This window comes from Leopardus geoffroyi, chromosome E2 (assembly GCF_018350155.1).
Source record: "Leopardus geoffroyi isolate Oge1 chromosome E2, O.geoffroyi_Oge1_pat1.0, whole genome shotgun sequence".
NCBI lineage: Eukaryota > Metazoa > Chordata > Mammalia > Carnivora > Felidae > Leopardus > Leopardus geoffroyi.
The window spans coordinates 15,542,395-15,558,613 of NC_059335.1; the positions used below are offsets into that span (position 1 = coordinate 15,542,395).

At 47.1% G+C, this 16,219-nt stretch overlaps 1 protein-coding gene across 1 annotated transcript; it reads right to left on the bottom strand.

The window, feature by feature from the left end:
- Nucleotides 1-108: 108 nt before the first annotated feature.
- On the bottom strand, nt 109-7,443 carry PSMD8 (proteasome 26S subunit, non-ATPase 8). The gene is made up of 7 exons (XM_045442470.1): nt 7,066-7,443; nt 5,988-6,060; nt 5,771-5,873; nt 3,824-3,989; nt 2,692-2,792; nt 1,407-1,518; nt 109-665 (listed from the first exon to the last, which is right to left on the bottom strand). The coding sequence occupies exons 1-7, from the start codon at nt 7,426-7,428 to the stop codon at nt 528-530; spliced, it is 1,056 nt and encodes a 351-aa protein (XP_045298426.1). The 5' UTR covers nt 7,429-7,443; the 3' UTR covers nt 109-527.
- Nucleotides 7,444-16,219: the final 8,776 nt, after the last annotated feature.

Below are 16,219 nucleotides of genomic sequence, written 5' to 3' on the forward strand. Positions count from 1 at the left end.
ACTGGCTCAGGAAGGGTGGGTACCAGGGCAATCCCAGGCCAGGGCCCACACCAATGGTTCCACAGAGGTCTCAAACTGGTAGCCCACAGACGGGTTCCATTTCATAGGTCATTTAACAAACTGGTTTAATTAGTTGCAAACATTTTTAAAATTGTGATGCTTCACCCCCTTCGCTGAAAAACTCGAGCCTTAGCTTGGCCTCCCTGTATGTCCACAGCTGGCTACTACAGTCCCTCTGCCTGGGACCGGGGCTCCTTCTGCAACTGGGCCCCTGCAGTGGGCAGCTGTTTTGAAACCCTGAGCAATGGCCACTGGACAGAGGCTGACCCAACAGAGGGTTATCTCAGACCCCAGAGGGCCCCCAAACTTCTAAGTTCTTCAGAGATAAGGAACTTGTCTCTCCATCATTCCGCCCGGGGAGACAAGGGCCTGGAAGAGAGAATGTCAATCCACCTTTATTGGGGGGAACCCTGCACTGCAACTGCTTTAAATAACGTAAGCCCTGCCCCACCCCAGCCCCTGATGGCTCAGACGATCATCTCCAGCTGCCGGGCATACTCGATGACCTGTTTGGCCAGTTCCGTGGAGGGTATGGTGGTATCTTCTGGCTTCTGCTGCTGGCTGGCAAAACTGTAGTAGTTGTTGAGGCCCAGAACCCACCCTCGCTGCAGAAAGGGAAGGATGACAGATGGGTGGGGTGATCACACAGGCTCCCTCCCCACCCCATAGAGCCAGCACGAACCGACATGGGCCTGCTGGGACTCTACCCTACTCTGCTCTACTCTACCAACCTACTCTACCCACACAACTCTAGACAGATAACTTCACCTCTCTGTGCCTCCGTTTCTCCATGTTTGAGACACGGACTCTGATCACACACCTCCCTGGGTCTGCTATGAGGATTCAGTGAATCAACACCTCTAAAGCACGGAGAAGTGTTTAGCCCAGAGTAAACGATCACTAAAGATCAGTTGTCACCATTGTTCGAGTTCAATTCCACCTCTTCCGCTCTGCTCTTGACCCTGCTCAGTGACCGGGGTCAGTACACCACGTGCAGAAACCATCTCCAGGGGCACCGCTCCTGCATAAATACCCCAGGCCAAGTGAGGCAAAGTCTAGTGGAGAAAAGCTGCAACCTCCAAGGAATTCTGTTAAGGACAACAGCTCAACAGGTATCATGTGTCCACCTCCACCTCATGCCAAGTGCCGTGCTCATCCCACATGTTAAATTCTAGCTCCACTCTACAGATCAGGAAACTGAAGCTCAGGGAAGTTCAGCAACCGGCCTGAGGTCACACAGATGGATTTCGACCTCAGCAATCCTGCTCCAGTGTCCCTCTAGGCCATCCCACCCTGCTGTGAGCACAGCCCTGACCCCACGGCCCCTTGCCCTACACCCCAGCCACCTTCTTGGCGTAGTCCGTCATCTTTTTGGGTGTGTTGAAGAAGAGGATCCGGGTGGCCTCAGTGAAAAGGATTTTCTCATAGGCCTTCTCGATGCACCCAGCAATCTCATCCCTGGGGAAAGATGAGACTCTCATTACTGAGCACAGACAACTCTCCAGGCCTTGTCCTCCCCGGCCTGACATGTGTGAGCTCTGACCCTTCAGTTCAGCACTGATGGCTGGAACATGCTACCTGCCCCGTTTAATCAAGGCTTGGAGAGGGGGAGTAGCTTGACCAGAATTGCAAAGCCAGGGCCACAATAGGGTCCAGAGCTCTCAGACTCCTGGGCCCACACTCTGAATCCCACTCTCAGCCATGAGGACTTCAGACTGTCTGAAACCCAGCCTGGGATTCACGTGAGAGGATCTCTTTACAGAACGCCCCCCCACCCCCACCCCACCCAACACACACACAAGGGTGCTGTACCCCATTTCTAGATCTGATCCTGAGAGGGTTCCCTGCTACCACTGTTAAGAGGTACCAAGATCAACACTGAAGTAGAAAAACAGCCAAGGATCAAATCACTGAAATGAAAGGAGGGGTCAGCGCCGGGGCAAAAACAGTGACAGGGAGCGTATGCATCCATTTCTGAGGCATTTTATCTCCCAGACCAAGTGGTAGGTAAGCAGACACTCATTATGTCACTCCCTGTTCATTCTGGAGAGCCAAAATATTAATTGCAAACAGCTTAAACTCATTAAATCCCCTCTTCACTCCCACCACATCTCTGGGCTTGGTTTTGCCATCCAAGAAATGGAAACCCAGCTCAGTCTGGCACTTTGCCTCCATAACTAGCTCCACCACCACCTGGACCCTTTTATTCCTCAAGGCACATGGAAATGTCGGCCCACCCGCCCGTGTGATGTCTCTTGTGCACGCAGCAACCCCTGAGGGGCTAGTGGGACTTCATGGCCCCTTTCTAAGGAAGAGGAAACCGAGGGTTCCACAGTTTAGGTGATCTGAGGTGAGGTCACATGCCTCGCGGGCTGGAGCACTTCTACGACAGGCTGTCCGGGTGCCAAGCCCACCCCTGGATCTGACACATATGGGCACGTGGATAACGGCCCAGAGTAAAATGAGGGCTGTTTTCCACAATCTCATGACAAGTTCCCGTTCACAGAAAAGGAGAACCGATATGCCCAGCTTCCCCAGATCACAAATGGCCAGAATGGGATTCAACTTGGGGCCTTCTGACTCAAGTCCAAGCTCCTTCCGAACCCCACAGGACCCTGGCCCCTCACGCACCTGATAGTGTCAAGCAGGATGTCAATGAAGAAAGTGTAGCTCTCAGCAGGGATGTTGCCTTTGGCCAGGAACACCTTGTTATAGCTGCCCTCCATCAGGTACTGTAGAGGTGGGGGTGGGCAGGCAAAGAGGATGAGGAAGAGGCAGCACAGAGGGCTCCCAGCTGAGGCCCCACCATATCCCCAGTGCCTTCATAATCCCCTCTGCTAGAACACCCTTTGCCATACAGTCATGCATTCCCCAGGCAGACTGGACACGACCTCTTCCAGGAAGCCTTCCCTGGTTTGTACATGTACACACACGTACACACACGTACACACATGTACACACACGTACACACACACATTCCTTCTCCAACCTGCCTTGGACTGGTAGCTAATTATCTTATCTATCCTCCAATCACAGGAGAGACAGAGCTGGATCCACCCCAAGCTCATTCCTCCACTCCTTTGCTCTAGCTGTGCTGCCGGCCGTAACTGCTCTCTCTCCCATCCTTCCCCCCCCCGCCTGACCCCAACAAAATCCTCCCATGAGACCTCAGCTCTAGGAACTCCTTCCTAACCTCAGGTACTAAGGCTCTCCCCTGACCATGCTCACCTTGTTCTAGAAATACTGTCCTCTGCTTTCCCTCAGTCATGCCAGGCATGTTTCTGCCTTTGGACCTTGGACTGGCTGCTCCCTCTACCAAGACCACTTTCCCCCCAGATGTCCATGTGGTTGGGTTCTTCACCCCTTTCAAGTCTTCCTCGAATGTCACCTTTTCAGCAAGGCCTTCCCTGACCACCTTATTAAAAAATTCACCCCTGCCCCGACTCACCACCCTCCTTGCTACTTTTTCTTCGTAGCACTTAACACCTGACAGACCACATAAATTAATCTTTTAAAAAAAATCTTTTTATGTACTGTCTGCTTCCTCATCTGAATGTCATGCCCACCAGATCATGGATTTCAGCCTGTTCTGCTTGCAGTGGTCTGAAAACCAACCCAGCACATGGCTGGGGCTCAACAGCTGTGGACAAATGAGCAAATGAGCCAACAACAGGTGAACCCTGCCCATTCCTCCAGGAAGTCTTCCCTAATGTCTGTGCCTGAACCACCACCTTCACACCTGCCCCTCCCATTGCCCCCTCACCTGCTCCAGGGACACAGGATGCTTGATGTACACATTGGTTTGGATGTCCTTGGCAGGCAGCCTCTCCAACTCCGTGTGGAACTCAGCCACCCGGTTCTGGGACAGCAGGAAGAGGAGGTTGAGGCCCAAGAGCTGGTGCATGTAGGCTGACTCGGGGAGCTGCTCCCTGTGGACCAGGGTGGGGGAAACAAGGTAAGGAAGGCTTAAGTGCCTAGGAGCCCTGCCTACTCTAGGCTCCAGGGACCCTGATGATGGTCCTGTGCTGTCTCCTTGGAGAAGTATCAGGGCCTTGGTAGATGAAACTGAAGCCCAGAGAGGCATGAAGTCACAAGCCATATGGGCCCAAGCAAGTGACTTTACTTCAGTAAAGTGACTTGGCCTCAGTTTCCCTAACTGTAAAATGAGTACTACCACAGCATCCATCTCATAGAAGGCGGGTCAAACGAATAAGGGTTAAGTGAATTAAATGACTTAATCCAAGTAAAATATTCGGAACAGTACTTGGCTACAAGTAAAATGATCAGAACAGTACTTGGCTAAAATAAATATTGTGTGAGTGTTAGCTACGATTATGATATTAGGAATTATCATTCTTCCTTTAGGGGGGAAAATGAGCCTTAGGAAGGTGAAGTCATTTGCACAAGATCACATAATCAGGAAGTGGTAAAATGACTTTCAAACTCAGGTTTGCCTGACTTCTGATGTCAAATTCTTTTTTTTTTTATTACTTTTTTAAAGTTCATTTATTTTTGAGAAAGAGGGAGAGCGCAAGCAGGGGAGGGACAGAGAGAGAGGGAGACACAGAATCCGAAGCAGGCTCCAGGCTCTGAGCAAGTGATCAGCACAGAGCCCGATGCCAGGCTCGAACCCACGAAATGCGAGATCATGACCTGAGCTGAAGTTGGACACCCAACCAACTGAGCCACCCAGGTGCCCCCCCCTTTTAAGTTTATTTATTTTGAGAGAGAGTGCAAGCAGGGGAGGGGCAGAGAGAGGGGGGGGGGAGAGAGAGAGAGAGAGAGAGAGAGAATCCCAAGCACGCTCTGAGCTGTCAGCGCAGAACCCAACGCGGAGCTTGATCCCACGAACAGTGAGATCATGACCTGAGCTGAGATCAAGAGTCAGACACTTCACTGACTGAGCCACCCAGGCACCCCTGATATCAAATTCTTCATCATTAATCCACTCAGGCACCACTGAGTTAAAAATCATTAAGTTTTATATTCAACACATATCCAACAAATCCCTGCTCTACACCCAGCCTCATGCTAGGCAGTACTGGAACGCAGCAGTGACCAAAACCCCTCTGCTTTTAGGAGTCCAGTGGGAGAGACAGGTGCAGGATAGGGAGGCGGGGGGGAGCAAAGTCAGAGGGGTCAGGGCTGATACAGCACTGGAGGCCACAGGAAAGAGTTTAGTCTGGAGCCTGAGGGCTATGGAAAGCCATCACAGGTTCCAAGTAGGGGACTGACATTGGTCAAAATTTAGGATCACAAAGATTCTACTGGCTGCCATGAGGGATGAATCCAAGGGGGCAAGGCTGGAGCCAGGGCAGGTGAAAGGTGACAGGAGCGGGCAGTGGAAATGTAGTGTGGGAATGTGGAGAAGGGAACAGATTGGAGGCCAACAGAGACTGGATGGTACAATCCCAGAATAAGGACCTCCAGGGCAACCACCTGACCCTGCAGCCTCTGGAGACACAGCTAGGCAAACAGGGAGTTCCCGGGTGAAGGAAGATGACCTGAGTGGCTGGACCAGCAGCGATTTAAAAAAAGCACCTGCATGGCTCAGTCAGTAGAGCATGCACGACTCCTGATCTTGGAGGTTGTGAATTCAAGCTCCACAAGGGGTGCAGAAATTACTTAAAATTAAGAAAAAAAAAAAAAAAAAAAAGCCTACCATATAACTCCCTGCCCCCACCCAACGAGGGGCAGGACCCATCCTCACTTGTAATCAAAGTAGTAGCATTTGAGCTGGGCCATGTAGCGTTCGAAGGAAGGGATGTCCTTGCGCAGGATGCTCCACTGGGCCCCAATCTCCAGAATGTCACCTGTGGGGGACAGAGCAGGCTCTCAGGGGGTGACAGAGTCCCTCTCTTGACCACCATTCCTCCCATCACCCCCAGCCCATCACCCCCCCCCCCCCAACCCCAGTTGACACTCACGGGCCAGAATGAGCTGCTGTTTGGTCAGTTTGGTCCCTGTGGTTGGCAAGAAGTTGAGCTCCAGCAGAACCAGCTGACAAGGAGAGCAGGGAAAGAAAACGATGGAACTGCAAGAACAGGTTACTTACATTTTCTAAGCCTTAGTTTTCCCACCTAGGAAATGGAGCTAATCATCATCCCTGACTCATAAGGTTGTTGTGAGTTTTAAAGGAGGAGTCAGTCCTCATAACGCACTCAGAACAGGGCCTGGGCACACGGAGTGCCCATTTAGGAGGACCTCATGTTACAATTATTAATAGCTCCACTAGGTAAACAGGAGACATACTCCATGCCTGACTCAATGGAATCAAGGGGGTGGGGGGACACTAGCACCTTCAGTTCTTGTTAGACCTTTCCCACATTCTATCAACTCCCATTCACCCTCAGATCTACACCAGGGAGGGAGGGGAGCCAACATCCCCCCCATAGTCCAGCCCACATCATTTCTTATCCGACACACCTCGCTCAGGGACTTGGTCCAGCCCACAATACTTGTACTCTTTCACAAACACGGTTGGTCTGAAGCACCCTGGGCACCACTGTGGTCCTCTTCTATAAGAATCTTTTTTCTAGGTTCAGTCCTGTTTTCAAAACTCAGCTGCTCCCTCCCATCCCCACAGATGCGTCCCTAACCTCCAGATCTCTGATCCTGACTTGGTCTGGTCTAACCATACACCCCTCATCTCAGGCTTCCTTCATCACCCTGTCCGGTCCTCATTCCCCACTTGCTTTCGTCAAGAACCCACCCGCCCCCGCCATGAGAAAAACCCCGGTACTCTCAGCTAGGCCTCCAAACACCAAAACATTAACCTTTCACTCGGTTGTACCAAAACATTTTCCATCACACCTCCCCCCCCCCCAACTGTGGGGCCGTATTTGATCCATTCCAAACCTCTCTCACTTCTTCACCCCTGTAAGCCCCCACTTTGGCAGTTCCGAATCCTTCACCCTACTGGATCCCCTTGCCCGCCCTGGTCTCGCTCACAGCCGGGAACTCGGCTGGGTCTAGACCCCTCGTAGAGGCCCCGCCGAACCCTACCTTGAGACGGCCCAGCTCTTCACCGCACTTGCTAAGATTGGGGCTTTTGCGGTTCCACTCGCCCTTAAGTTGCTCGTACATGCCGGCCGCGACCTGCAGGACTGCGCCCGAGGCCGCCGCAGGCCCTGAGCCCGAGGCGCCGGGCGACCCGTTCACCGCCGCGGCCGCCATCTTCCGTGATGCGGCAAACCTCCTCCCCGACTTACGGCAGCGACGCCTAAAGCCTCTCGCCCGGCGGAAGTGGGGCCGAAAGGTGGAGCCCAGGGCCGGGGGCGGGGCTACGGCTGCCGGCCCCGCAACGCCGCGGTTAGCGTTCAGTCGCTCTCGGGGCGGTGCCCTTGGAGCCCGGCCCTTAATGAACATGTCAGTCAGAGCTCCGCCTCTGCTGTCATTCAAGATGGTGACCGGAAGTTCGCTCCTGCCCTAACTGACAATGGCCGCGATCGCAACGACGCTCCCACCTGCCGTAACCAATATGGCTGCACTGGCTTCAGCCCGGGCGTTCCGGACCCTGCTTTTCGGTCTTCAAGGTTCCACCTTCACAGAAGCTCCTCTAAGCCAGGAGGGGGCGATGGTAGAGCTCTGTGCCATCATTTCCATTTTATAGATGGTAGCATCACTGCTGCTAGACCTTGTAGCTTCTTTTTCCTGCCAGTTTGCTAAGGGATAAGCACTAGATTTTGTTGCTTTAGTTTGTATTAACATACTAATGAAGTTGAGCATCCTTCCTGTTTATTGAACATTTGGATTTCCTCTTTGAAATTTTTTTAAACACTTCTTTTTTTAAGTTTATTTATTTTTGAGAGAGAGAGAGCGCAAGCACAAGTGGGGAGGGGCGTGGGGGGGGGGGGGGAAGACTCTGTCAGTGCGGAGCCAGATGCAGGGCTTGAAATCCTGAACTCTGAGATCATAACCTGCGCAGAAATCGTAACTTAATGGACTGAGCCACCTAGGAGCTCCTTCTTTTTGAAAGTTTTGGTGTGGTCCTTTTCCTATAAGTTTTTAAGTACTTCTGTATATTGCAGATAAAACCTTTTGTCTGTTGCGACTATTTTTTGATCTATTGTTTATTTTCTGAATATACATTTTTTACTTATCTTTTGCTATGCAATTTTTTAACTTTATTTTTGAGAGAAGAGAGAGTGTGCCAGTAGGGGAGGGGCGGAGGAGGGGGAGGTAGAGAGAATCTGAAGTGGGCTCTGTGCTGATAGCAGAGAGCCCAACATGGGGCTCAAACCCACCAACCGTGAGATCATGACCTGAGCTGAAGTTGGGTGCTTAATTGACTGAGTCACCCAGGTGCTGCACTATGAAAAATTTTTATTTGTCCTTTTATTTACTTTTTTATAAAGATTTTATTTCTAAGTAATCTCTATACCCAATGTGGGGCTCGAACTCAGAACCCTGAAATCAAGTGTCACATGTTCTACCACCTGAACCAGCCAGGTGCCCCTTAATTTTTTTTTAAGTTTATTTTTTTATTTTTGAGAGAGAGCACAAGCAGGGGAAGTGCAGAGAGAGGGGGGGGGGGGGGGGAACAGAGGATCCGAAGCGGGCTCTGTGCTAACAGCAGAGAGCTGGATATGGGGCTGGAACTCACAAACTGTGAGATCATGACCTAAACCAAAGTCAGGTCACTCAACCAACTGAACCACCCAGGCGCCCCATTAATTTTTATTTAAAAAAAAATTTTTTTTTCAACGTTTATTTATTTTTGGGACAGAGAGAGACACAGCATGAACGGGGGAGGGGCAGAGAGAGAGGGAGACACAGAATCCGAAACAGGCTCCAGGCTCTGAGCCATCAGCCCAGAGCCCGACGCGGGGCTCGAACTCACGGACCGCGAGATCGTGACCTGGCTGAAGTCGGACGCTTAACCGACTGCGCCACCCAGGCGCCCCAATTTTTATTTTTATATACTCAATTTATGTAACTGTTCCTTTGTGACTTTTGTATTTTCTATCTTGCTTAGAAGTTCTTCCCATGCCAATGTAAAACAAATATTCTCTAATTTTTCTTTTACTAAAATAATTGTGTTTTTCCACATGTAATTTTGATTAATCTTGAATTCACTTTTGCTAATGGTGTGAAGTAGGGATTTAAATTTGATTTCATCTTCATAGTCAATTTTTCTAGAACTGTTTGTTAAACCATTGCTTTCCCACCAAAATGAAAGACATTTGTGTCATATTAAAAGCTCTTCAATAATCTCTTAAATCATCAATATTTTAAGTCATCTGATATATTCTATTGCTCTATATTTATCCTTGGTAAATACCATTATATATATATATATATATATATATATATATATATATATATATATACATATATATATATATGTGTGTGTATATATATATGTATATATGTATACATATATATATATACACATATATATATGTGTGTATATATATATGTATATATGTATACATATATATATATACACATATATATATATTTGAAGTGAAAATCACATAAATAAAATTAGCCCTTTTAAAGTGACAGTTCAGTGCCATTTAGTACATTCACCACGTTGTGCAAATACCACCTCTATCTCCAAAATATTTTTGTCACCGCAAAAGGAAACACCATGTCTCTTAAGCAATTTCTTCCAATTCCCTATTTTTTCCTTGCCCCTGGTAACCACCAATCTGCGTTCTGTCTCTGTGTATTCACCTGTTGCAAGTATTTTCTATAAATGGAGCCATTTGATATGTGGCCTTATGTATATGGCTAGTTTCACTTAGCCTTTTTTTTCATGTTCATAGATGTTGCAGCATGTATCTGTATTTCATCCTTTTTATGGCTGAATAATATTCCATTGTATGGGTATACCACTATTTGTTTATCTATCCATCCATTGATGAATATTTGAGCTGTTTTCACTTTCTGGCTTGTGAAAAGTGCTGATGTGAACATACATGTACATGTACTTGTTTGACAACATGTTTTCAATTCTTTTGGGTGATAAACCTAGGAACGGAACTGCTGGATGATATAGTAATTCTATGTTTAACTTTTTGAGGAACCATCAAACTATTTTCCACAGCAGCTGAACCATTTTACTTTCCTACTACCACTGTACAAGTGTTCCAATTTCTCCATGCCCTTGCTAACCCCTGTTGTACCTGTTATTTAAATTATTATAGACATTTGGGACACCTGGGTGGCTCAGTCGGTTGGGTGTCCGACTTTGGCTCGGGTCATGATCGCACTGCTCATGGGTTCAAGCCCCACGTTGGGCTCTGTGCTGATGGCTCAGAGCCTGGAGTCTGCTTCAGATTCTGTGTCTCCCCCTCTCTCTGCCCCTCGTGTTCTGTCTCTCTCTGTCTCTCAATAATGAATAAATGTTTAAAAAATTAAATTATTATAGACATCCTAATGGGTATGATGAGATATCTCACTATGGTTTTTTTTAAGATTTTATTTCTAAATAGGCTCCACACCCAACGTGAGGCTCGAACTCACGACCCTGAGATCAAGTGTCACATGCTCTAAGGACACTTGGGTGGCTCAGTTGATTAAGTGCCCAACTTCAGCTCAGGTCATGACCTCGAAGGTCACGAGTTTCAGCCCCACATCGGGCTCTGTGCTGACAGCTGAGAACCTGGAGCCTGCTTCGGATTCTGTGTCTCCCTCTCTCTTGCCCCTCCCCCACTCACACTCTGTCTCTCTCTAAAATTAAAAAAAAAAAAGAACAAAGTTGGAGGACTTATGCTTCCTAATTCAAAACTGCAAAGCTAGAGTAATCAAAACAGTATGCTGGTGGAGCCTGATGCAGGGCTCATTCCCATGACCCTGAGATCATGACGTGAGCCAAAAACAAGAGTCAGATGCTCAACTGACTGAGCCACTCAGGCACCCCCAACTGTGTTCCTCTATTTCAAGATACTTTGGTCTATTTAGGGCCCTTGGAAATTCCATATCAGTTTTAGGATGGGTTTCTCTATGTATGCAAAATTGCCAATGGAATTTTGATAGAGATTGCATTGAATCTGTGTATCACTTTGGGTCTTCTTATGGGCTTATATCCCCTCAAAATGTATACCTAGTACCTCAGAGTGTGGGTGTATTTAGCTATAGGGCCTTTAGAGAGGTGATTAAGTTAAAATGAGACCAATTAGGGTGGGCCATAATACAGTTTGACAAGAGTCTTTATTAAGAAGAGGAAATTTGGGGCGCCTGGGTGGCGCAGTCGGTTAAGCGTCCGGCTTCAGCCAGGTCACGATCTCGCGGTCTGTGAGTTCGAGCCCCGCGTCGGGCTCTGGGCTGATGGCTTGGAGCCTGGAGCCTGTGTCCGATTCTGTGTCTCCCTCTCTCTCTGCCCCTCCCCCGTTCATGCTCTGTCTCTCTCTGTCCCAAAAATAAATAAATGTTGAAAAAAAAAAAAAAGAGGAAATTTGTACACACAGAGAGACACTAGGGATGTGACCACATAGAGAAAGACTATGTGAACACAGCTACTGGCAAGCCAAGGAGACGGGCCTTGGAAACCAAACCTGCTGACAATTTGATCTTAAACTTCTAAGCCCCAGAATTGTGGGAAAATAAATCTCTGTTTAAGTTACCCAATCTGTGGTATTTTGTTATGGCAGCGCTTGCAAACGAATACAGATAATACCATCATCTTAACAATATTAAGTTTTCCAATTCATGAACATGGGATGTCTTTCCATTTGTTTAAGTGTTCTTCAATTTCAGCCAAGTTTTGTAGTTTTCAATATTCAGGTCTTTTACCTCTTTGTACAAACTTATTTTAAAATATTTTATTCTTTTTTGATGTTGTGAATAGAATTGGGGTTTATTTTGAAACTTCCTTTTCAGATTGTTCATTGATAGTGTGTAGAAATGCAATTGGTTTTTGTGTGTTGATTTTGCATACTGCAAGTTTGCTGAATTCACTTATTAGCTCTAACAGTTTGTGTGTGGGGGGGGTGTGTATTCTACATATATGATTCTGTTGTCTGCAGAGATAACTTTAGTTCTTCCTTTCCAACTGGGAAAGGAATCAAATTCTTGATTAATTCTTCTGGCTAGAACTTCCCCTACTACATTAAGTAGAAGTGGGTATCCTTGATTGTTCCTGATCTCAAGGGAAGGCTTTCAATCTTTCACTACTGAGTATGATGTCAGCTATGGGACTGCTATATGTTGCTTTTATCATATTAAGGAAAGTTCCCATCTAATCCTAGTTTATTGAGTATTTTTATCATAAAAGAGTGTTTTATCAAATGTTTTTTCTGCATCAATTGAGATAATAATAATTTTATTTCCTTCATTCTATTAATGTGATGTGTTACACTGATTGCTTTTTGTATTTTTTTTTTAATTTTTTTTTTCAACGTTTATTTATTTTTGGGACAGAGAGAGACAGAGCATGAACGGGGGAGGGGCAGAGAGAGAGGGAGACACAGAATCGGAAACAGGCTCCAGGCTCTGAGCCATCAGCCCAGAGCCCGACGCGGGGCTCGAACTCACGGACCGCGAGATCGTGACCTGGCTGAAGTCGGACGCTTAACCGACTGCGCCACCCAGGCGCCCCTGCTTTTTGTATTTTGAACTCTTACATTGCAGGGATAAATCCCACTTGCTCATAGTATGTAATCCTCTTAATGTGCTGCTGAACTTGGTTTGGTAGTATATTGTTGAGAATTCTCATGTTTATATTCATGAAGGATATTGGCCTTTAATATTCTTATCTTGTAATGTCTTTGGCTTTGTTATAAAGGTGTGAGGGTAAGAATAAGTCAGGAAATGTTCTCTCCTCTGTAATTTTTCAGAGGAGTTTGATAAGCATTAGTGATCATTTGTCATTAAAAGTTTGGTAGAATTCAACAGTAAGGACATCTGGTCCTAGGCTTTTCTTTGTTGGAACATTTAAAAAAATATTTTATTTTTAAATAATCTCTACACCCAACATGGAGCTCAAACTTATAAACCTGAGATCAGCCTGTGCTGATCAAACCTGACTGAGCCAGCCAGGAGCCCCCTATTGGAGCATTTTTAGAATTACAGAATCAATCTCCTTACCTCTTCTAAATATACTCAGACTTTCTATTTCTTCTTGAGTCAGTTTTAGCAGTTTTTATGTTTTATGTTTTTTAGTAGTTTTTATGTTTTTAAATTTTTAGAAAATTTTCCATTTCATCTAAGTTATCTTATTTGTTGGTATACAGTTGTTCATAATATTCTCTTTTTTTTTTTTTTAATTTTTTTTTCAACGTTTATTTATTTTGGGGACAGAGAGAGACAGAGCATGAACGGGGGAGGGCAGAGAGACAGGGAGACACAGAATCAGAAACAGGCTCCAGGCTCTGAGCCATCAGCCCAGAGCCCGATGCGGGGCTCGAACTCACGGACCGCGAGATCGTGACCTGGCTGAAGTCGGACGCTTAACCGACTGCGCCACCCAGGCGCCCCCATAATATTCTCTTATAATCATTTTTATTTCCATAAGGGTGAATCATTGTTTTTATTCATTTTCTAAAGATTTTATTTTTTATTTTTTTATTTTTTTAACTTTTTGTTTATGTTTATTTATTGTTGAGAGACAGAGCATGAGCAGGGGAGGGGAAGTGAGAGGGAGACACAGAATCTGAAGCAGGCTCCAGGCTCTGATCTGTCAGCACAGAGCCTGACGTGGGGCTTGAACTCACAAACCACGGGATCATGACCTGAGCCGAAGTTGGATGTTCAATCAACTGAGCCACCCAGGCACCCCTAAAGATTTTTTTTTTCAACGTTTATTTATTTTTGGGACAGAGAGAGACAGAGCATGAACGGGGGAGGGGCAGAGAGAGAGGGAGACACAGAATCGGAAACAGGCTCCAGGCTCTGAGCCATCAGCCCAGAGCCTGACGCGGGGCTCTAACTCACGGACAGCGAGATCGTGACCTGGCTGAAGTCGGACGCTTAACCGACTGCGCCACCCAGGCGCCCCAAGAGTTTATTTTTTAAAATACTTTTTAAAGTTTATTTATTCTGGGGATGGGGGGGGGAGAGAGGGAGAGAATCCCAAGCAGGCTTCTTGCTGTCAGTGCAGAGCCCAACAACGCTGGGCTCAATCCCTTGAACCGTGAGATCATGAGCTGAGCTGGAATCAAGAGTCTGTGCTCAACTGACTGAGCCACCCAGGCGCCCCTAGAGATTTTATTTTTAAGTAATCTCCACACCCAACATGGTGCTTGAACTCACAACCCTGAGATCAAGAGTCGCATGCTCTACTGACTCAACCAGCCAGGTGCCCCTGGATCATTGTTTTTAAATTCAATCTTCCAGTCTCTGCCTTTTAATAGGACACTTTAACCCAGTATTTTTAGTTTTATTAAGATATGTTTTATGACCTAACATATCCTCTGTCCTGAAGAATGTTCCATGTGCCCTTGAGGAGAAAGTATATTTTGCTGAAGAAAAGAGATCTGCCATGGAGTGAATGTGTCCCTGCCTCCAATTCACATGTTGACATCTAACCCCCAATGTAATGGTATTAGGAGGTGGAGCCTTTAGGAGCCCCCATAATTGAATTAATGCCCTTATTAAAGAGACCTAAGAGACCTCAGAGACCTCCTTTACCTCTTCCACCAGGTGAGGACACAGCAAAATGATGGCTATCTATGAACCAGAAAGCAAGCTCTCACCCAACACTGAAACTGCCAGCACCTTGATCTTAGACTTCCAGCCCCCAGAACAGTGAAAAACAAATTTCTGTTGTTTGTAAGCTGATCAGTTTGTGATATTCTGATATAGCGGCCTGAGTGGACTAAGACAGCACAAAACAGGATATTACACTTTCCCTCATTGCATCAATGGAATTCATTTTGTTGACAGATGAGTCTTTAACTGCTAGTGTGCTATACTGCTTGACCATCCCTGACCTCCCTCTTGAGCCCCAGATCTGAAATTCCTGCAGCCTTTTGGATGACCTCCTCCAGAAGTCTCTCAGCCCTTCCATACTGGCCATGACCCCAAAGGCCTCAGTCTGTCCCCCAAATCAGCTCCTTCTCCCTGGTCTCCATCTCAGGGACAGCCTTTTTATCCCTCAGTCCTGAGGGCAGAGCCCTGGACCTTTTCTTAAATGCCTCCTTTGCTCCCACTTCCTTCGTGGCCCTCTAGCCCAATGGCCTGCTCACTGGGGTTTCTGGGCATCTCTCCCACCTGCCGCCTCCTCACCACCCTACACCAGGCTTTGGTCTGGCCCCATCCTCTTCTGCCCAGGTCTCTGGACTACTGCCTCCCTGGGATCTCTGCTCCAGTCTGAGCTGTCCTCTACAGGAGTATCTTTCTACATCTAACCTTTGGCCTTTCAGCTCTGAGTACTCCCCTGATAATTTCCAAGCTCCAAAACATGACCTCAGTGGCCTTGCCTGCTCTGGAGCTATGCTATCTCATCACGGACAAGCTGGTCCAGCTGTCTGCCCTAATGCCCCTCAGAGTAGGCGTCCCCTGGGCCTCTACTCCCAGACAGGGGAGTAGAGGGGTATGGTCAGAGAGCCTCCATAGTCACTTCACCCAAGATCTCTGGGGAAGCTGATGTTGAGCTTGTTAGGTGGACAGGGGGTAGAGTATAAGGTGCAGTTGTTTTCTTGGGTTTTTTGGCTTTTGGTGTTTTGCCTTTTGGTCTTCTCCCTTCTTGATAGCGCATTTTCCTTACAAGGACTGTCCTTCCTCACACTTAATCAAGAGGTTAGGGTGGGACTGCCCTCAGCTCCAGGGGTGGGCTCCAATTGGCTTAAACCTCTGGCAGCGTGAGTAGTAAAGTGGTAAGCTCAGGACCCACCCCCATCCAATCTGAGTGACTGACTGGGACTTGCCTAGGAATGTGGGGCTCCATCCCCTTCTTGCTCTGGACAATAAAATATGCGGATGTGCAGCCTCAGACTGTGAGGGGGGCGAGCCTGAGGTTAGAGACCATACTCAGAGAAGGGAAGGTCAGGGAAAGCTACAGAGAAATGGAACCAGAGTCCTATAGACATTGAACTGACATCAAACTGACCTGAAGCCTATATTATTAGAACCCATAAATTACCATTTCTATGTAGGCCATCTGAGTGAAATTTTTGCTCCTTGCAACTAAATCAAAAATCCTAACCTCTCCAGAGTGCCCTCCTTAAGCTAGACACTAAATAGAGATTGGAATTCAAAAGATTTAATGACC